General features: G+C 37.3%; 1 protein-coding gene across 6 annotated transcripts in view; it reads left to right on the forward strand.

Annotated features, from left to right (window-relative positions):
- The window catches only part of LAMA2 (laminin subunit alpha 2), a 710,513-nt gene that overhangs the window by 192,416 nt on the left and 494,838 nt on the right, over window positions 1-23,259 (forward strand). For 5 of the 6 annotated variants that reach the window (XM_055535601.1, XM_055535597.1, XM_055535596.1 and 2 more), the window contains exon 4: window positions 20,991-21,233. The exons of the other annotated variant lie outside the window; for it this stretch is intronic. In XM_055535601.1, the coding sequence (XP_055391576.1) occupies window positions 20,991-21,233 (243 nt within the window). The remainder of the gene's footprint in view (window positions 1-20,990; window positions 21,234-23,259) is intronic. 6 annotated transcript variants of the gene reach the window in all.

The following is a 23,259-nucleotide window of genomic DNA, read 5'->3' on the forward strand; positions in this document are numbered from 1 at the left end:
TACATTAAATAGAATTCCGTACTCTGCAGATGGTGACTGCAGCCATGAAATTAAAAGACGCTTACTCCTTGGAAGAAAAGTTATGACCAACCTAGATAGCATATTGAAAAGCAGAGACATTACTTTGCCAACAAAGATCCGTCTAGTCAAGGCTATGGTTTTTCCGGTGGTCATGTATGGATGTGAGAGTTGGACTGGGAAGAAAGCTGAGTGCCGAAGAATTGATGCTTTTGAGCTGTGGTGTTGGAGAAGACTCTTGAGAGTCCCTTGGACTGCAAGGAGATCCAACCAGTCCATTCTGAAGGAGGTCAGCCCTGAGATTTCTTTGGAAGGAATGATGCTAAAGCTGAAACTCCAGTACTTTGGCCACCTTATGCGAAGAGTTGGATCATTGGAAAAGACTCTGATGCTGGGAGGGATTGGAGGCAGGAGTAGAAGGGGACGACAGAGGATGAGATGGCTGGATGGCATCACTGACTTGATGGACGTGAGTCTGAGTGAACTCTGGGAGTTGGTGATGGACAGGGAGGCCTGGCATGCTGCGATTCATGGGGTCACAAAGAGTCGGATACGACTGAGCGACTGAACTGAACTGAACTGAAGCAACTAAGCACATAGCACAGTACTTACATTAAATAGAATTCCATACTCTGAATTTTATATAAGAAGTATCTCTGAAGGTACATAAAGTAAGTATAATTTTTTAAACAGAAAAAATGACATGCTTTGTTGTATCATTGTTAAATATAGAAAATGAAGGTTAATGTGCTAAAACAACTTGCTAGGAAAAAATGATCTATTATAAACTTTTTTGACCTGCATATAAAATAGCTGGGGTTTTGAAAAGTCATGCATATCAATCAAAATATTTCTAAAAACATGGTGATACCTTTGACAAATCCCAACAATCTGTGGAAAATGCTTAAAGAGATGGTGTTTAATACCAGACCACCTTACCTGCCTCCTGTGACACCTGTGTGCAGGTCAAGAAGCAACACTTAGAAACAGACATGGAACAACAGACCAGTTCCAAATTGGGAAAGGAGTACCTCAAGGTTGTATATTGTCACCCTGCTTATTTACTTATATGCAGAGTACATCATGAGAAGCGCTAGGCTGGATGAAGCATAAGCTGGAATCAAGATTGCTAGGAGAAATATCAATAACTTCAGATATGCAGATGAAACCACCCTTGTGGTAGAAGGCAAAGAGAAACTAAAGAGCCTCTTGATGAAGGTGAAAGATGAGAGTGAAAAAGCTGGCTTAAAACTCAACATTCAAAAAACGAAGATCATGGCATCTGTTTCCTGTCACTTCATGGCAAATAGATGGGGAAACAATGGAAACAGTGACAGACTTTATTTTCTTGGGCTCCAAAATCACTCAGGTGGTGACTGCACCCATGAAATTAAAAGATGCTTGCTCCTTAGTAGAAAAGCTATGACAAACATAGAGAGTGTATTAAAAAGCAAAGACATTACTTTGCCAACAGAGGTCTGTCTAGTCAAAGCTATGGTTATTGCAGTAGTCATGTGTGGATGTGGGAGTTGGAGCATAAAGAAGGTTAAGTGCTGAAGAATTGATGCTTTTGAACTGTGGTGTTGGAGAAGACTCTTGAGAGTCCCATGGACTGCAAGGAGATCCAACCAGTCCATCCTAAAGGAGATCAGTCCTGAATATTCATTGGAAGGACTGATGCTGAAACTCCCGTACTTTGGCCACCTGATGCAAAGAGCTGACTCATTGAAAAAACCCTCATGCTAGGAAAGATTGAGCACAGGAAGAGAAGGGAGCAAGAGAGGATGGGATAGTTGGATGGCATTATGGATTCAATGGACATGAGTTTGAGCAAGCCCCGAGAGTTGATGAAGAGCAAGGAAGCTTGGTGTGCTGCAGTCCATGGGGTTACAAAGAATTGGATATGACTGAGTGAACAACAACAACCTTTGACAAAATAATATTTTATACTTGAAATAAAATGCATACTGAATGATTGGGTTAAAAGTCATAATTGCATATGATACTATTTAAATATAGAAATATGTAAGAGTTTTTGGTAATTCCTTTACAAATTTTCATTACTCTCTAGGATCTGTGGATATTGGTGACTGACAATAATAGTTGCCTAGTAAATAGCTGATGAGTAAACTGATGGCTTTGCTGAATCCTTCTGTTTTTCTGATAACTCAGTTGCTAAAGAATCTGCCTGCAATGCAGGAGACCCCAGTTCGGTTCCTGGGTTGAGAAGCTCTGCTGGAGAATGGATAGGCTATCCACTCCAGTATTCTCAGGCTTCCCTTGTGGCTCAGCTGGTAACGAATCTGCCTGCAATGCAGGAGACCTGGGTTCAATTTCTGGGTTGGGAAGATCTGCTGGAGAAGGGAAAGGCTACCCACTCCAGTATTCTGGCCTGGAGAATCCCATGGACTGAAGTCCATGGGTTGCAAAGAGTTGGACACGACTGAGTGACTTTCACTTTCTGTCTCTGAGCTTTCTTCTTTGTGTTGCTATGTCATTACCGTCTATCACTCCTTTATAATAAGATTATATAAATTATTCCTTGCTCGGGAATAACATAAATTGCTAATCCAGCTTGTTAGACTTAACACTGATTTTCAGTAATCTAAGTCTCTTAAATGCCCAATAAAGTTAGGATATCATGTATGACTTCTGTAGTAGGTACCTACTCTCAAGTTTCCAAAAAAAGTTCGATTTCAACAAGAAATAGTTAAACATTCATATCTATTGATTATATCATGTCAGAATTCTGTTTTGGGAACACAAAGTACATGATATTTTAAATTGTAAAAAATAGGACTCATATACAATCCTTTCTAAATGAATCTCTTTTTAGTTTCCTAGGAATAGCTTTTTTTATCTGAATACTGACTGTATTGACTATCTTTAATTCTTTTGATTTTCATTAAAACGCTGCACTACAGATTAATTTTTAAACTACATGACAACATAAAAATATACTTCATCAAACATCTTTATCTCTTCAAAATCATTTCATTTTACTATTTCCAGTATGGTTTAAATGAGCAATTTAAAATTTTATTCTTGAAACATTTTTTTTTTCCATCTCTGCTTTCCTGTTGATTGTTTCTCTCTTGTACATATTAGGATTTTTTACCTAGGTTTCATAGCAAGCTTGGCTATACTTACACATTTTTTTTCTCATGAACTAACTTCTTGATATATATATTCTACTTTATTAATAAGAAAAGTTAATAGTAATAACGTTCAGTTTTATTTTCTTTCAGTTCTCTTCTACACACATGTACATACTCACACATATACCAACACATGTGCACATATATGTAAAAGTTACATATACATTTTAAATTGGTAGCCTACTGTAGATAAGTTTTATCTTTTTTTCAACTATTTTTTTCAACTGGATATTACATTATGGGCATCTTCCTCAATTATATATTCTTGAAAATCTAGTTATTTAAAAATTAAATAGCAAATATATAGTCTCATAGACTACCTTTTTCCAGACTTCCTAGAAGTTGTGGACTCAGTGGAGTACAGGGGTAATAGTATTGTGACAGAACACCTAGCCAGATCACAGGAAAACAATAGACTTTATGGTACCTGCAGTATCATGGGAGCAAACAATATGGCCTTTCAAAACAGGTGATAAATCTGAATAGTAAATCAGTTTAAAAGTGTTTTCCACCTTTGCATTATTTACAATCTCTTTTCTTCATTTTTTATTTCTTATAATAGTAAAACAAAAAGTGAAAATGTTAGTCACTCAGTTGTATCTAACTCTTTGTGATCACATGAACTGTAGCCTGCCAGGCTCCTCTGTACAGGTAAGAATAACTGGAGTGGGTAGCCATTTCCTTCTCCAGGGCATCTTTGAACCAAGGATCAAATCTGGGTCTCCTGCATTGCAGGCAGATTCTTTACCATCTGAGCCACCAGGGAAGCCCCTGAATACATGCATAGAATACATACATGTTCTATGTTTTGGCTAGGAAATGGATGAAAGTATGGCTACCTAATACTTAACTAGTATGTACTATGATCTGGACACTGCTGGAAAACTTTATGTGTATTGGACTTTGTAATTTTCACAATTTTGTGATGGAAATGCACTATTATTTCTATTGTCCATATGAAAAAAATGAGGCACAAGAAGGATATGAAATTTTCCAGGTGGCAGTAACCCATTTAACACTACTCTGTCTTGGTCTCAACCAGTGACTCCACTTGAATCTCTAGTGGAACACCACATATTTTATAGTTCGAAACAGAGATCTTGGTAATTTACTTTCTCCAAGCATATACCTTCTCAGGAATAGCACCCATTTTAATCCTGTTTTTTCAGGCAAATAAATAAATACAAAACCTTTGGAATTATTTTTGATTATCCCTTTTCCTTCATCCCCCTTATCCATGTCCTGAAAACTCAACCAGGATTATTCACAATAATCAATATATGGAAAATATTGCAAAATGTATCCTGAGTTTGGCCACTTCTCATCTGTACCACTACCACCCTAACCTAAGACACCATAATCTCTCACTTGGACTACTAGACCAGTCCCCTAATTACTCTGCCTGCTTTCCTATTCCCTATTTATAACCTCCTCACCAAGCAGCAGTCACAATAATCTTTTAAAAATATATGTTGGATGTTATCGTCTCACTGCTCAAAATTCTACAATGATTTTCTGACTTACAGAAAACAGAATCCACACTTCTTGCCACATCCTGTAGAACCCGCAAGACCAGGCTCTGGTGTGCTTCTCCAACATCATAGCTGACAAGAATCTGTGGCTGCTATTTTAGTCTAGCCACATTGGCCTTCTTGTGATAAATCAAGTTCATTTCTGCATCAGGCTCTTTATATGTCCTATTTCCTTTGCCTTGTATGCTCTTTCCTCAGATCTTGATGTGGCTTCATCTGTCATGTCCGTGGTTTCTGCTCAATTCAAAATTTTTCTCTGATCATCATCTATTTATAGAAATCCCTACCTAAAATTGCATTATTGATTCATTTATCTTGTCTGTTGCAGTGGAGTCCTGGCAGATGTTGAACAGTTGATTCTCTGGGGGTACAAAAAAGCCTTGATTTGTAGTGTTGGCCAATGTTCATGGTGTAAATATTCACATCAGGACTGATTTCAAACTACCAACATGATTTCACTAAACAAGGAATTAGGAAGAGAGAAACACAAATGGCTTTTTAAAAAATTGAAGTATATTTGACAGACAACATTGTGTAAATTTGATATGTACATGTTAATTTCATACATGTATATTTAATGATATGAGTGCCATTATGGCAATAATTAATATCTCTATCATACTATATAACTATCATTTATTTTGAGTGGTTGTAATAATTATGGTTTCTTTGTAAGTTTGTTGATTATAGTGCTGTATTGTCTGTGTTCACTATATTGTACGTTCAATCTGTAGGACTTAATTTGCCACACGATGGAAGTTTGTACCGTAAACCACATCTGTCCTATTCCTTTACTCCCCATCCCCTAGTAACCACCATTTAACTTTCTGTTTTTACTAGTTTGGCTCTTTTAGATTCTATATATAAGTGATATCATATAGTACTTGTCTTTCTCCTTGTGACTTTTCTAACTTAGCATAATATAGTACTCAAGGTCATCCATGTTGTTGCAAATGGCAGGACGTCCTTCCTTCTCATGGAGAAATAACAGTCCATTGTGTGTTATGTGTATGTATGTATGTATGTATATATATATATATATATATATATGTGTATATATATATATATATATATATATATAATCTCTTCTTTATGTATTTATCCATCAATGGGCACTTAGGTTGTTTCCATATTTTGATTATTGTGAATAATTCTGCAGTAAAGACAGGAGTGCATATATCTCTTCGTTACTCTGTTTTCAGTTCCTTTGGGTATATACTCAGATATGGAATTGCTAGATCATATGCTAGATGTGTTTTTAATTTTTGAGGAATCTCCATGTTGTTTATCCGATTTATATTTCCACCAACAGAGTACAAGAGTTCCCTTTGCTCCACATCTTTACCAAAATTGACTTTTGAAAGTCGGTGCAGGCTGGCTCCAGCACACTCCTGGTGTGTTGTCTGTTTTTCTGAGCCACCAGAGAATCCCTGTGTAATCCCCATGAGACACCAGTTTTGCTATCCTCATTGCTGTATTTCAACTCTTAAGCTAAGGGCTGGCACAACAAATAATGTTTGTCTTCATGATATTTGTAGAATAAATGAATCAGTGAACTAATTTATATATCATTATGTGAGCCTTTAAAATATGTATGGAAGTACAGAATTTTAGAATCCATAATAGGAATCTTGGGAAAAAAAGTGAGAGTAACACTAGCGCAAGTGAATTTGACTCCAGGTATAACTGTCTTTCCCAACCTTCTTAATCAAGTCATCCCTGTTCTCATTTGAATACATTCTTTTAAGCCTCTAAATAGATTACTGAGAATGTGGACATTGAAATGTATTCTGTTTATATTTAAATAATTTCATTTATGTTTAGTCCGCAAAAATTTACCTTAAGTTATTCCAGTATGTTGTGTTCTTTAAGCACTTGATGTATTTTTAAAGGGTTGTCCATGTCAATAATATATACAATTCAAATCATGACCTTCGTTTGGTTTGTACTATTATATTAAAGTGACCTAGACACACAAAGGATTAGACTAAAAATTGTTAGTGCTTATACAGCTATTCTTCATTTCTTTCACTTCTTGATACTTGATAGTGTGCTATGCTGCAAAGGCAAACAATGGGAAAAGGTCTCCTTCACACACACAGTATGGTAAAATCTGCATTCAATAAGTAACTGTATTTACTTCCTGCTGTTCATGGTCACTATATGTAATACCATATTTATTCTCACTGTAGGCATGAAGCCTGGAAAAGAAAAAAGTTCCTCAGTCTTCATACCTCTTATAATGCTTTGCTAATAGCTGCAGTTATTTTGCAGTAATGCATAGTAGAGTATGGAGAAGGCGATGGCACCCCACTCCAGTACTCTTGCCTGGAAAATCCCATGGACGGAGGAGCCTGGTGGGCTGCAGTCCATGGGGTCGCTAAGAGTCGGAACTGACTGAGCGACTTCACTTTCACTTTTCACTTTCATGCATTGGAGAAGGAAATGGCAACCCACTCCAGTGTTCTTGCCTGGAGAATCCCAGGGATGGGGGAGCCGTCTATGGGGTCGCACAGAGTCAGACACGACTGAAGTGACTTAGCATAGTAGAGTGTAATAGCTGCTCAGTTGTGTTTGACTCTGAGACCCCATGGACTGTAGCCTGCCAGTCTCCTCTGTCCATGGAATTCTCCAGGAAGGAATACTGAAGTGGGTTGCCATTTCCTTCTCCAAGTCCACAGTATGTTTAGGTTTAATGGAATCTTGGCTTAGTAATGAAGCACTTCATTAAAGTGCTGTTTATAGTGTTTCTATTCACAGTGTTTCTATCCCATATATGCTTATGGTAGAATTGTATGGATGTTCTGCTCTCATCCATTCTCTGCTGTTTAGACAGATTCAGTTTATAGTGTCAGATTTTACTCTTGATGATTTTGTAGCTTTATCATTTGACGTTGAATAATTGTAGTCAGTCAAACTGTATGGATTCTGTTTTATGCCTTGGGTATCATAAATGAGATAGAGTTTGATTCCATATAGATGAAATACTACTTCTGTTTCTCCAAGATATATTGTTCTTTACAATTTGTTTCTAGACATTGTGATTAAATGTTCTATTGGATAGCAATTTCAGTATCAGAGTACAATGACATTTTGCCATGCTTTAAATGGAAATGTGTGTAGGCTTTTTCTTGTGAAGGCTTTTATATAAATTAATCATGTTCAGGGCTGATAGAATGTTCACAGCAGGACATGTAGTATTACAGAAAATGTCCAAAGCCATTTGCTCTTTTTCAGGACAACTATAACCATGACTTTTTGTGACATTCATAATCTGCTTAATTGGATGAATTTCAGTGTCAGAAAATTGTTCCATGTCACTTTTTAAACTTTTTTTACCTCCCTCCTGTGCTGAGTCGTAATTTGATTAGACTTGATTTTCCTCTAGGGGGTGAGAGTTTAAAAAAAAAAAAAAAAACTTTCTACTTTGGTGCAACCAATTAATTAGTCCTGCATGGAGAGGTTTGGAAAAATCAATGAGCAGTCAAACTTGATGACAGAGTAAAACACAGGTCTGTGAAGGCAGCATAGAGAAGACAGTGGAATTCCCGAAGTGTTAACTGGGCCCCATGGATTCTTTCGGAGCTTTGGAAATCCAGCTCAGCACTTCATAAATCATTTTTGCCTTGACACACCAAAGTTCTATGATGACTTGGTGCATATCTAACCCACTACAAATCAAGAGCTATCTAACCAAGATTGCCAGGAGAAATATCAATAACCTCAGATATGCAGATGACACTACCCTAATGGCAGAAAGTGAAGAGGAACTAAAAAGCCTCTTGCTGAAAGTGAAAGAGGAGAGTGAAAAGGTTGGCTTAAAGCTCAACATTCGGAAAATTAAGATCATGGCATCTGGTCCCATCACTTCATAGGAAATAGATGGGGAAACAGTGGAAACAGTGTCAGACTTTATTTTTGGGGGCTCCAAAATCATTGCGGATGGTGACTGCAGGCATGAAATTAAAAGACACTTACTCCTTGGAAGGAAAGTTATGACCAACGTAGATAGCATATTCAAAAGCAGAGACATTACTTTGCCAACAAAGGTCCGTCTAGTCAAGGCTATGGTTTTTCCTGTGGTCATGTATGGATGTGAGAGTTGGACCAGGAAGAAAGCTGAGTGCCAAAGAATTGATGCTTTTGAACTGTGGTGTTGGAGAAGACTCTTGAGAGTCCCTTGGACTTCAAGGAGGTTCAACCAGTCCATCCTAAAGGATATCAGTCCTGGGTGTTGATTGGAAGGACTGATGCTGAAGCTGAAACTCCAATACTTTGGCCACCTCATGTGAAGAGTTGACTCACTGGAAAAGACCCTGATGCTGGGAAGGATTGAGGGCACGAGGAGAAGGGGACGACAGAGGATGAGATGGCTGGATGGCATGACCGACTCGATGGACATGAGTTTGGGTAAACTCTGGGAGTTGGTGATGGACAGGGAGGCCTGGCATGCTGCGATTCATGGGGTCGCAAAGAGTCGGACATGACTGAGTGAGTGAATTGAACTGAACTGAGGCAGGATAAAAAGAGCAAAGAATTTGCAGGGTGGGTTTTGTAAGAACTTTGTCTGTGTCCTCTTGGAATGGTACCCTTTCATACATATTTGTCATAACTGTTGGCATTCAGTCTGTAGAAAATGTCCATACAGTTAAATGAGTGGCATCTATCCTTATTTTAAAATCTTAGGCAAAAGGATACTAGGCTCTGCAGATGTCTCATTTTTCATTTCATTTACACTTCATGCTTCACTGGCAAGTTAAGTCACCTGTTTAAAATCTGGGGTAAAGGCCGCTTGACAAACCTCAACAGAATTCTCTTTTTTGCAGATTTTCATTTCAGAGGGAAAATATGTGAGTTAGACATATATAAGACTGTTATCTTGGTAGCAGTTCCCAAGGAAATTGGGAATGATGAAGGATATGTCATCTGTACTTATGAATATTGAATGGTGCTAGATAAGTTCACTCTTCAGGTGCTTGTAGAAATCACTCTTGTGGTTCCTTAAATTATTTCAGAGGTGGCATTCCATTTTTGATCACCTATTCTGTTGAATTTTTAAAATAATTTATAATCTATTATGTGTAAGGCATTAAAAGACATCTGTAAAATTTTCTACAGTTTCTACTGTTAGCAGCCTATATCTTAGTTTTGACGTTAAAACAAGGGCAAAATTAATTTTTTACAAAGCAAAATTAAGTTGTTATCAAAGATGTTAAGTTTTTAGAAATATAAAATGGGACATGAGAATGTGATTAGATTAGAAATTAATATATGGGAGGGGAGTTCAGGATGGGAAACACATGTATACCCATGGTGATTCATGTTGATGTATGGCAAAATCAATACAATATTGTAAAGTAATTAGCCTTCAATTAAAATAAATAAATTTATATTTAAAAAATTGATATATGGGAAATATCTGTGTGAAGGAATTACTTGAAATAGTCATAGGCATGGAATGTATTATTGTACAAAAGCAAAATTTATTATTATACAAAAACTAGATCTCTAAAATTCATCCATAATTTACTAGTCATGTGAAATGGAACAAGTTACCTAATGTACTGGTTTTCCATTGCTGTCATAACAGGTTGCCACAGATTTAGTGGCTTAACACAAATTTATTATCTTACATATTTATAATAGGTTAGAAGTCTGACATGAGTCTCACTGTCCTAAGGTCAGGTGTGGGCAAGGTCATATTCCCTTTTGAAGGTTCTAGAAGGAAATTCATGTCCTTGATTTTTCCAACTTCTGAAGATTGCCTGTATTCCTTGGCTTGTGTCCCCTTCCTTCGTCTTCAAAACCAGAAATGGGATGGAGCCATGTTCCATCACTCTGCCCGCCTCTTTCACTTCCCTCATTTATTTTTAAGGATCCTTGTGATAATTTTGGGCTCACTTATACAATTCAGAATTATCATTACATCTCAAGGTCTTTAACTAAATCATATCTACAAAAGTCCCTTTGACATATAAGATAATGTATACAAAGGTTCCAAGGATTAAGATATAGACATTGTTGAGGGGTCATTATTCTTTGTACTACACAAATTAGCATTAACTCTCTCATTTCAATTTCTAATCAGTTCCTACCTGTCTGATAGAAATCTTGTTAGCAGAGACAAACTTGTGCAGGCTGAAGTGCTTGGCGAAAGCAAGGCACTAAATAAAATGCTACTTTTCCCAAGAAAAGATTATTAGGATATAGAATACTGGGATACAACTTAATGAAATAAATTCAAATGAAAATAACCCACAGCAGGCACACCCCCTACAGTGCTCTCTTCTGAATATTCATTTTGTCTTCTTACTCTCCTCTCCTATTGTTTACTTTCCATTTTGGGAAAAATGTCATCTTAGGAAAACATGTTTTTCTTTTTTTAAAAAAATCCCTGAATTACAAATAAATATCATTTTTCCAAAGATAAAGGGAATTTCAGATGGGGGAGAGCAGTATAGTCAAAGGCTATAGAGATTTCAAAGAAGATGAGGTTGGAGAAACAAAACATGTATTTTCTCACCAGGTAACTCTTTTGAAAATAATTCAAGTAGAGTGTTGAGTGGTGCATGCGCTGTAGAGGGTTAAATAGAGAAGAGGTGCTAAGGTGATAAACAGTGGAGGTTACAGACTACTCTTACGAAAGTCCCTAGAGAAGGACAAGGAAGCTGGGCAGTATATAAGCATGAAAATAGCTGATGCTATTTCATTTGTAATAGCTAAAATTGAATAAGCGTTAAGTGACTCTGATCTGTTGAAAGAATTCATGAACCAAGATCAGAAAGTTTCATCTGTCTTTGATTTGTTATTCTCTGCTGTTAACATTATATGTCCAACTCCTCTCATTACTACAAATCTTTGCTATTATTCCCCAAATGCTTTGAACTAGAGTGATTCATTCATGTCTGCTCTGTCATAAATTGAAGAAGGCTAGGTTCTTCTTACCCTGGTAACTATAGAAGCACAAAAACAAAGGCAGTGCTGGGTATTTCTCCAGGGTGAATAATTTTTAGAAGGGAGGCTTTAAACTGTCACATTTCTGACTGTCTGTTATTCACACCAATATTGTGTTCTGTGATGGCTTCATTGAAGGGACTGTCATGTTCTATGGGGGACTCAGCCTACCTGCTCTTTTACCAGTGGCTGGTGTGAAAGCCATGCTGTGCCAATGACTTGTTCACAGGAGGCAGGTCAATCTTTTGAAACCATGGATTGTTTCAGATGAGAGAGAAATATGTGAGGAGAGAATAGATGTCAAGGGCAGTGCTGAAGAGAAGGAAAACGCTTGTCTGAGTTTTACCTGCAGCTGACATTGTTAAAAATGATAGCAACTTAATGAAGCATGGAGCGCTAAACGCAATAATAAGCCGAGGGAGGACCTTGCTCATTGCAATTTGGATTCTATTTATTCGTGTTCCTGGTTTTCTAAGACAGGACTAAAATTTGGGGCCAGCAATGCCCTTTAGACTTGATAATTAATTTGAAAGAATTAAGATACATTTCTTAAGCTCTGAATGCAGTGTAGTTGCAGTATGAATCAGAATTAATCATTTATCAAGACAGTAAACCTATTTTACTGTTACAAACAAATATTTGCTTTTTAAGAGCAAGCACTGAATTACCAATAGTGTAAAATCATTATGTAAGAGAGTCATTTGTTTATTAAAATGAAATGTATTAGTAATCTTTTTAAAAGCTCTGATTATGATAATTTCCCAACATACACAGAAGTATAGAGTAGAATACTCTAGACCCACATAACTGATACCCACCTGTAAAAATTAACTCATGGCCCTTCCTGTTTCAATTCTACGTTTATCCATACCCCATCCCACTGACCAGATTGAGTAAGTGAAGTGAAGTCACTCAGTCATGTCTGACTCTTTGTGACCCCATGGACTGTAGCCTAACAGGCTCCTCTGTCCATGGGATTTTCCAGGCAAGAGTACTGGAGTGGGTTGCCATTTCCTTCTCCAGGGGATCTTCCCGACCCAGGGATCGAACCCGGGTCTCCAGCATTGTAGGCAGTCTCTTTACCGTCCGGGCCACCTTATTTGGAAGCAAATCCCATGCATATTACGTCCTCTATAATTCAGTATATATCACTGAACTTTACAGATCTTTAGTAAACAAAATCATTGTCATACCTAAAAATACTATTATTCTTCTTTAATACTAACAAATATTCAGTCAGTATTAAAATACATCACATTTGCCTCTCAAGCTTTAAACAGTTGATTGAATCAGGATGTACCTGAAGTCACATACTGCATTTATTTGATATCTCTCTTAAGGTCTCTTAATCTATAACCTCATTATTTTTTATTGTCTTACAATTTATTTTTTGAAGAAGCCATACTGTTTGGGTAGTAAAGGTTCTCACATCCTGAATTTTGTTAATTGTATCCCTGTGGTGCTGTTTTCATGGTCCTTAGATACCTTATTTCCTGTAAACTGATAGTTAAACATAGAGACTCACTCTGATTTGGGTTCACATTCTTGGCAAATTACTTTATAGATGGTGCTGTATCCTTCCATTACATTGCAGAAAATATCCAGGTGTCTCTCTTTCGGGAACGTTAGTGGCCATTTTAACAGTTAGTGGTCATCACAGATTCATCATTTCAAAAAAGGTCCTTTTAGTAAACCGCAACATCCTGTATAATTGAGTTTTCTACAGGTTGATTTTTTTTCATTTAATAATATATTCCTGCATCCATTGCTCTTTCTTCTCAGGTTCTCTTGGCTATTCTTACTTGTTAATTTTTTCAAATCAGCTTTACAATAAACTTATCCAGTTCTAGGGACTAATAATAAAAATTGTATTGATTTAGATTTGTATATTAACTTACAGCTGAAAAGTAACTCATGTTATTTTTGAGAACGAGAGGTTGAGATTTTCTTTATTACATAATGAAGTGGAACTGTCCTTCAGATACTTTCCCATGGATAGTTAGGCATTGATTAAAACTCTTCTCAAAAAACAAATTCAGCAAATGAACATTTTATCTTCAGAAGATTATCTTTAGTCATCCAGTTAGATTCTTATTTCTTAGAAATTAGATAATGATAGAGTGATTTATTTTCATATGTATAAACTTTATATGAGTGTAATGTGAGTATAAAAAAATCTGTTTTAATTGAGGGCAAAGTATTTCTGTTTCTCTGGAAACAGAGGAGCCACTTACCCTGAGGTGAAATGGCACATTTGCTTACCCGCAACTCATTAAATTCACACTCAGCAACTGTAGTGTACACTGAGGAGGGGGAAATGTAATTGCCCTGTACATTACAACTGAGTGACAATTACAAATCCTTTCAGTCTTTGAAATTATTGTCAGTAAATTTGAAGGGACAGGCAGACAAGGGGGTTATCCCATATGGACTCCCCACCAATCCTAGGTTTATTGAAGTAAGTGTAAATTTGCAAGGGACATAAAACTCACCCAAAAAGTAATAATTGAAGTCATTTGCAGGTTAATTGCTTTAAGTTTTAAACTTAAAGCATCATTTAAAAGCTTCTATTGTTTAGTTCAGTTCATTCGTTCAGTCATGTCCAACTCCTTGCGACCCCATGGACTGCAGTATGCAAGGCCTCCCTGTCCATTACCAACTCCCGGAGTTTACTCAAACTCATGTCCATTAAGTAGGTGATGCCATCCAACCATCTCATCCTCTATCGTCCCCTTCTCCTCCTGCCTTCAATCTTTCCCAGCATCAGGGTCTTTTCAAATGAGTCAGTTCTTCACATCAGGTGGCTTAAGTATTGGAGTTTCAGCTTCAGCATTCCAATGAATATTCAGGACTGATTTCCTTTAGGATGGAATGGTTGGATCCCCTTGCAGTCTAAGGGACTCTCAAGATTCTTCTCCAACACCACAGCTCAAAAGCATCAATTCTTCGGTGCTCAGCTTTCTTTATAGTCCAACTCTCACATCTATTGTTTAACCTTGATCCAATAGGTCCATAATAGTATTTTCAAAATCTGTATAGTGATCTCTTCAGGTAATTTTTAAGATTATAGTGAGCCACTTGTTTCCTGTGATTGCTTAGAAATTTTTGCTGGGAAGTGAAAATTTGGTTAAGCTTCCCAGATGGCACAATGGTAAAGGATGTGCCCACCAATGCAAAATACACAGGAGACAGGGGTTCTATCCCTGGGTTGGGAAGATCCCTTGAAGTAGGAAATAGCAACTCACTCCAATTTTCTTGCCTGGAAAATTTCATAGAAATTGGAGCCTGGTGGGGTCACAGAGAGTCAAACATGATTAAGCATGCACCACCCCCTCCACCCCACCACACACACACAAGAATTTGGTTAGGGCTTCCCTGGTTGCTCTGCCAATGCAGGAGACACAGGTTTGATCCCTGGAGAAGGAAACGGCACCCCATTCCAGTATTCTTCCCTGGGAAACCCCATGGACAGAGGAGTCTGGCAGTCTATAGTCCATGGGGTTACAAAGAGTTGGACAGGACTTAGAAGCTAAACAACAACAAAAGAATTTGGTTACATGTGTTTTGGTAGGGTGGGTCTTTGAGTGAAGCCTCTATTAAACTCGGACTTTAGATGAATTTCCTGCATTCAGCCCCACTTCTCACCCCTGCTTCTGGTCAGAGCTGCTTTCGTGAGTTTCTGCTGGTCTTGACCCAGGGCAACAGCCACTCTCAGTACTTTAGGCCATGATCTCTGCTCTCCCTCTACAGCTGACTCCCATGGACCTTCCAGAAAAAAATGATGAACCCGCCTCATCCTCTTTGTTGTTATTATTATTTTTTTAATTTACTTATCTTTATTTTAGGTCTCAGTTGAAAGATCAGCTAATTATATGAACTATCAACTCAAACACAGAGACATGTGTGTTTCTGTAAAGCTTTCCAGATTATTCTAGTGCGTACAAAGCTTGAAACTCTTGATTCCAAGGATCCTTTTTGGTTCGATATTGTATAGTTCTCATTGCTTTCTGAACACCAACATACCTGTATAAATGAATGAGTATCTGACATACATAATGCTAGAACTAATAATACACAGAAGTGTCCAAAACATTTTAGAGATGGCATCGAAGTTTGTGGAAATGTTTAAATTCATAACATTGGCAAGAGCAGGCATTAGAATATTGCAGAGCCTCTTTCACAATTAAGCAGTTTTGTTATGTGGACAGCTATTTGCTATAGGGAGTTCACAGAGAGACAGCATTAGAGGGATAAAGATGGAGCTTATCAGTGGCAGAAGTTAGATGGCCATATGTTTTTCTCTTGACAAATTAGGAAACAGAAATGGAAGAGAGTAATTCAGGTTAAGTTCTGTGAGAAAGATAAAGTACCATCTTCCACAGAGAGTGAAAGTGAAAAAGTTGCTTAGTCATGTCCAACTCTGTGCGACCCCATAGACGGCAGCCCACCAGGCTTCCCCATCCCTGGGATTCTCCAGGCAAGAACACTGGAGTGGGTTGCCATTTCCTTCTCCAATGCATGAAAGTGAAAAGTGAAAGTGAAGTCGCTCAGTCGTGTCTGACTTAGCGACCCCATGGACTGCAGCCCACCAGGCTCCTCAGTCTATGGGATTTTCCAGGCAAGAGTATTGGAGTGGGGTGCCATTGCCTTCTCCGCTTAAATACTCTAGGAACATCTAATTTAATGCTGTATTCATGACATATGATTGTGATTTCATGATATTTTATTATGTGATGCACAAATGGAATGTGAAATAGAAAGTTCTCTATGTTTTGTAAACTGTCAAACATTTGGCCTTATTTTAAAAGTTATTTGGAATTTTTTAGCCACCAATATGTAAAAAGTACCCTCCTACAACAAAAAAATTGGATATAGTGTATTGAGATCTATGATTCATAGAAGCCTAGCCATCTTAGTATTTATATGCTTATCATAAGGTATTTGCTTGCCTTGCTGCATCTCATACAGATTTTTTTTTCCACCTGGAAATAAGATTGTATAACTAGTGATTTTGAAAAGTCTTTATGCTGAAAACACAAGGCAGAATTAATTAAAGTAACATAGGTACACTAGAGAATTATTCTGTTAGAATCATTAAAAATTTGGCATACTTAGAAATTCAGTTAGAATTTTTACAGTCTTTTTCTGACACCTTCAAATAATACTTCTATTCATTGTGTTTTTCAATAATGCTATCTACCACATTTTAAAAAGTTTATTCAGAATACTACATGCCAACTAATTTAATTAATTTTGCATGAAATGTGAAAGAACCCATAGAAAATAAATGAAAGAAGGATATTATTTTGAAATGAGGTGACTTTAATATTCTTGAAGGCAATGACTGCTTTTCCATGTCACTTAATGCTGGCTGTTATATTGAATTATAGAAAGAGTCTGTGCGGTTTCTAGTACAACTTCTTTTTTAGAGCCAACACAGAAGCTCTGAAGTCATAAATCCATGCTGTAGCTCCAAGACAATTTGGCCTTTTCCTATATTTGCTTGCTGAGTTGTTTCTAAACAAAGTTTTTTATCCATACATCAATGTATCTTTATTTTTCTTACTTGTACCTGCGATCTGTAATTATGCTTTGATATTTCTCTTTTGGTTTGCCACTAAAAAAAAACTCTGTGCACTTTTTCTTTTTCTGGATGGAAATTTGCTAATTTAAAACATTTATAGAGATTCTTTTTTTCCAAAGAGCTCATAGCACTTTATTATCTCTTCCATGGTTCTTACTTTGAAAAAGGTACGCTATGAAACAGAGGGTAAAAGAGTTTAAGAAATTTTCTCAACTCATAGAGATATTAATTGAATGAACATGCAAGAAATGTATGTCTTAGTTCCTGCAAGTGACAAAATATGCTGGTTTACTGGAATTCAAGTTCTAACAAACAGAAAGAATAGTATTAATCTAGTAAGAAGTCATATGGAAACATGTACACTGGTTTTGATTATTCACTTAAAACTAATAAATATTAAATATACATTATTTCAAAAGAATTTTACTAAAGATTATAGCACCTCTGCCCTTTAGGAGCTCACAATTTAGTTATTTATATTCTTTACCAGTTTACAGATTTTTGTCATGAATAATTTAGAATTACCAGAAATTAGGAGCCAAGTGTATCAGATTTTCATAGAAATAACTACCTTTCTGTGTTCTATCAGATTACTCAGTAGGGTTTGTCTTTTAGTGAATTCATTTTTAAAGAGGTTCCATGTGTATGTATTGAATACAGAGTGTGTAAGAGAAATAATCCCTATTGAATAGCACCTAAAAATGCAGAAATAGCAAATACTCTAGATTATGTTTGGTTGGCTTCTGTACATCTTTTTTCTGCCCACATAAGCTGTATTGGGGGCTTCCCAGGTGGTACAGTGGCAAAGAATCCACCTGCAATGCAGGAGACAGGAGTTCCATCCCTGGGTCTGGGTTGGGAAGATTCCCTGGATGAGGAAATGACAACCTGCTTCAGTATTCTCGCCTGGGAAATCCCATGGACAGAGGAGCCTGGTGGGTTACAGTCCATGGGCTTGCAAAGAGTCAGACATGGCTGAGGGTCTGAGCATGCATGCGGGCACATGATTGGTAGAGTATGTTCCATCTTACTCCCACTCTTGTCCTTCCTTTGATGTTTATTTTTAAAAATATTTCCTTACTTTAAAAATAATTTTATTAAAAACGGAGACATTTATGTTAATGCAATTAGTATAGCAGGATAGTAGAAGAATTTTAAAGCTCTTTTTCTCTCCTTGACTCCTTATCCCCAAACCCCATAGGTCACATCTTAAATATGTCCATGTCTGCCCTTCCCCAAAATGTCTAAGTGTATTCCAGTAATTACAAATTCATACATATATATACATGTCTGTCTATAGTTATCTGTATACCTTTGTAAATAAAAATTCATAATATTTCCCATATGGAGTGATAATACATAAAATAGAATGGTCAAAGCCCAGACTAATCAGAGTAGGTATCTTGGCTGTTCCTTGCAATCCCTAGGTTACCCAGATATTCTCTGGAAAGCAAAGGCATTTGGGAGGCTTGGACAGCAGTTATTTACCAAGTACAGAAGTATTTCAGTATTTTAACTACCAGTATTTCCTTAACTGTGCCTAAGAGGCAAATGGTATCCCTACTTTTGCTCATTAAATGGCTCATGATTTTCCCCTCAGTGCACACAGATAAAAATGCTCACGTTCTAGTAAGGGTCTCAAAAGACCAGCATCTGAGTCACCTCTTTCATCTTAAATACCAACTTTTCATATTTTTAAATTCAGTCCCTTAGAGTTTGTCATAGACAGTGTGCATGTATTCCTGAAATTCTCAGGTCAAAACTATGAAGCAGATAAGGTATATTTTCAGAACATTCCTTTAAGCTCCCCTCTAAACAGACCCATTAATCATCTTTTAACAGGTTTGTCCTCCATTGTATCTTTTCAGTGACCTCAATCACCCAGAATTTAGGGTTGGCAAACTCCCCTGTCTCACTGAATGTACTAAAAAGACCATATACTATTGCTTTCTTACTAGCATACTTTTAATGTATCTCATTATTGCAATTTATTATCAACTCATAGATGGTGGGACTATACCTTGAAAGCAAATTGCTCAGTTGTGTCTGATTCTTTGTGATCCCATGGAATGTAGCCTGCCAGGCTCCTCTGTCCATGGAATTCTCCAGGCAAGAATACCAGAGTGTGTTGCCATTTCCTTCTCCAGGGAATTGTCCTGACCCAGGAAAGACATATACTATTGCTTTTTTACTAGTGTACCTTTCATATATCTCATTATTGCAATATATTATTAACTCATAGATGGTGGGGCTATATAAACTACCTTATATTTATCTTTCTACCCAGGACATCGCAAAAAATGTCACTCAGTAATGTTTATGCATTGTTCTTTTGGACTTTTGGATTGGATTGGTAAAGATGCACATATGTACCATCACAAAACATCTAGAATATTTATTTTGTATGTGTTCAGATGTTATGTAGATTTGAAAGCAAAGGATTGCCATATTCCATTCAGTGGTCACTCTGTTGACTTGTAGTAACTTGCTGCCTTTATTTTCCTTTTCTTTAACACATATTTACCTCTTATACAGAAGGTACAGAAACCCTTCATTTACTCTATTCCAGTTTCAAACAGCTGCTGAGTGTACTAGAATTTCATCTCCATTATTTTCTATTAGGGAATGTGGAGGAATTGTCACTTACTGAGTATTTACAGCCAAGTCCTTTGCTAGGTACTTTGCATACATTATTTCATTTAGTCTAAACTGTCTCTCAGTTGTATACTTAGTGTTCTTATTATTGACCCTAATTAACAGAAATGGGAGTGAGAGTTGACGAAGTAAGTCACGTGAATGTTGGGATCACAATTTAAATACAGGACTGTGCCTTCAAAGTGCTATGTTTTGTTTTTGTTTTTTTCCTGTACCACAGTAACATTATCTAAATGGTACTTGTCTGAGGATTAGGTGATACAAGTAATTGTTTTCTAAACTATCAAGCACTATTCACACATAGAATTTCTAACTCATAATCTTCAACAGAGTAATGTGAGTAAATTGTTATGTACCAAATACTGTAAGTGATTGTGATTACAATGGAACTTCAAAAATTAGATGAAATGATGTTAATGAGTTGTTGGAGAACTAAAATCCAATTTTAACCCATTTCTTTGAAAGTCATGGGTGTCAAAATGGAACATATCATTTTAGTAAAAAGGTATTAAATAAGGACATGTAACTGTAAAAATATAGAGAATACAATTTTCTTGTTGTTTAGTTGCTAAGTAGTTTCCGACTCTTTGGAACCTATGGACTACAGCATGCCAGGCTCCTCTATCTATGGGACTTCCCAGGTAAGAATACTGGAGGGGGGTGCTGTTTCCTTCTCCACGGAATCTTCCTGACCCAGGGATCAAACTGTGTCTTCTGCATTGGCAGGTGGATTCATTACCACTGAGCCACCTGAGAAGTCCAGAGAATATAATAGGGTTATGGAATAATATCCAAAATAAAATTATTGTAGCCTTAGGCCTTATGTTTGATATGCAGTCCATGGGGTCACAAAGAGTGGGACACGACTGAGTTACTTCACTTTCACTTTTCACTTTCATGCCCTGGAGAAGGAAATGGCAACCCACTCCAGTGTTCTTGCCTGGAGAATCCCAGGGACGGGGGAGCCTGGTGGGCTGCCGTCTGTGGGGTCGCACAGAGCCGGGCACGACTGAAGCGACTTAGCAGCAGCAGCAGCAGCATGAGAAACGTTGGAATTCAGAGTTACATGTTGTTGTCACACTTCCCCAGGTGTTCCAGATTGCGTATGTGATTGTGAAAGCAGCTAACTCCCCTCGGCCTGGAAACTGGATTTTGGAACGCTCACTGGATGATGTTGTTTACAAGCCCTGGCAGTATCATGCTGTGACGGACACAGAGTGCCTAACCCTCTACAATATTTATCCCCGTACTGGACCACCGTCATATGCCAAAGATGATGAGGTCATCTGCACTTCATTTTATTCCAAGATACACCCCTTAGAAAATGGAGAGGTAAGATGAGAAAACTCACCCTCAATACATTTAAGATGGCAAAATAGGCCTGTCAGAAAGACTTGAATATATCAGTCACTGATGTCAGGGAGATTTTAAAATAGGATTTAGCAGAAGTACATTTAAAATAACTTATTAAATAAAAAGAAAAAACTGAAGGGTGTGAGAATTTTAACTGCCTTTATCTAGTATGTATCTTGTGTGTCCAATAAAGATCAGAGAGAGGAAATGGGCTTAAGTTGGAAAGTCAGTGATTAATTTTAAAGAAACTTTTCTGACAGTGAGGCTTGCTAATTATTGAAGGATTGAGACCTTAGAAGAAACCTTAAATCTGTGTGTGCTCTAAGTCTGAAGATAAGGACAAAAGAGATAAATTCTGGAAGACATAATTCACATGAGAGACCTAAAGAGAATGAAATTTTGTTAGTTTTTATGTGTTTTTCTCCTGTTGCCGCATAGGGCTGCAGTGGGCTTTCTTTCCTTTGTTCAAGTTTTGTTTATTATATGCTTAATTCAAATCTGTTGAACTTCTCCATAGCATCTTTTTTTCCTGTGGTTAAGATTTTAAGTTGATTCATTGTTTTTCAGCCACAGATTCAAACCATGACTTCACCTTTACCAACTGTGTGATCTTGAATCAGTGCCTTAAGTTGTCTGTGCCTCCGTTTCATCTCCCATAAACCAGAAACAATAACAGTAGTCTTATTTCTTATGATTGTCAAGATTAAATGAAAATGTTTAAAACATTATAATAGTACTGACAAACATATGTACTGTTGCTTTGTAAGCATTAACTATTTTTGTTGCTGTTATAATAACGATAACCATTGAGATTGGTGGTGGTGGTGCTGGTGGTGGTTGCTGCTGCTGCTAAGTCGCTTCAGTCGTGTCCAACTCTGTGCAACCCCACAGAGGGAAGCCCACCAGGCTCCCCCGTCCCTGGGATTCTCCAGGCAAGAACACTGGAGTGGGTTGCCATTTCTTTCTCCAATGCAGGAAAGTGAAAAGTGAAAGTGAAGTCGCTCAGTCGTGTCCAACTCTTAGCGACCCCAGGGACTGCAGCCTGCCAGGCTCCTCCATCCACGGGATTTTCCAGGCAAGAGTACTGGAGTGGGGTGCCCTTGCCTTCTCCGGGTGGTGGTGGTAGCCCTCTCTCAAATACCCAAACCTAGACCTAGTGACTCTTAGATCCCTAGTTTTATTTCCCTAATCAGTCTCTCTTCAGTGTATAAAGCCTAGCTCTTTTTGTTCTACTTTCTTATGTCCATTTCTGTTTATACTCATGGCTAATATTCTCTCCTCACCAGTTCACATGCTTGAAGCTAGTATCATTTTTTATATTTATATTTTCATAAAATCCATATTCATGCACTATCATGCCCACCTCAACCAATCTGAGATTATTTCTTTGAACACTTCCGGGAGTAAGTTAGATTTTTGACATATATTGATCGCACTCTCTTTTGGCACTATTATTCTATGAATGTCTCCCAGTGTCTCAGTATATTTCAATTTCATGTTCAAAAATATCAGTTTTGGGTGAAGAAAATTCCAAATGGTGCTCTCAGCAGAGATCTCAATCTGCCAAACAATGAGTCAAAAGCAGTGAGTCAGACAGCTATTCAACCTGCTTTGTGCCCAGAGGCATCCAAGTACCGGCCAGACTGGCCTGAGGATATGGGAGTAGGGAGGGAGGGCAAGGAGAATATATTTGAGTTGAATTTGTATAATTTTTTTCTTGGATCCAGTATTTACCCAGGACTAATAATTATGTAATATTTATAAAGCTATTCTTTATCTTTAAAAAATGAGCCAATTCAGAAATTTGTTTAACAATATAAAATGTAGCCAGATATGTAACACACAAGTTGCATGCAGAGCCCAAAGCATGCTAACACTACATAGATGGTGGTTCTCCATTCTTTAGACTTTGTCAGCTAACCAATGTGGAACAGATATTCTATTTGTTTGTGTTTAACTGGCTACACTGTTTTAGACACTCACTATAAACTAATCATTACTGTTG

The sequence above is a fragment of the Bubalus kerabau genome, chromosome 9 (genome assembly GCF_029407905.1).
Source record: "Bubalus kerabau isolate K-KA32 ecotype Philippines breed swamp buffalo chromosome 9, PCC_UOA_SB_1v2, whole genome shotgun sequence".
In the NCBI taxonomy this organism is placed as follows: domain Eukaryota; kingdom Metazoa; phylum Chordata; class Mammalia; order Artiodactyla; family Bovidae; genus Bubalus; species Bubalus kerabau.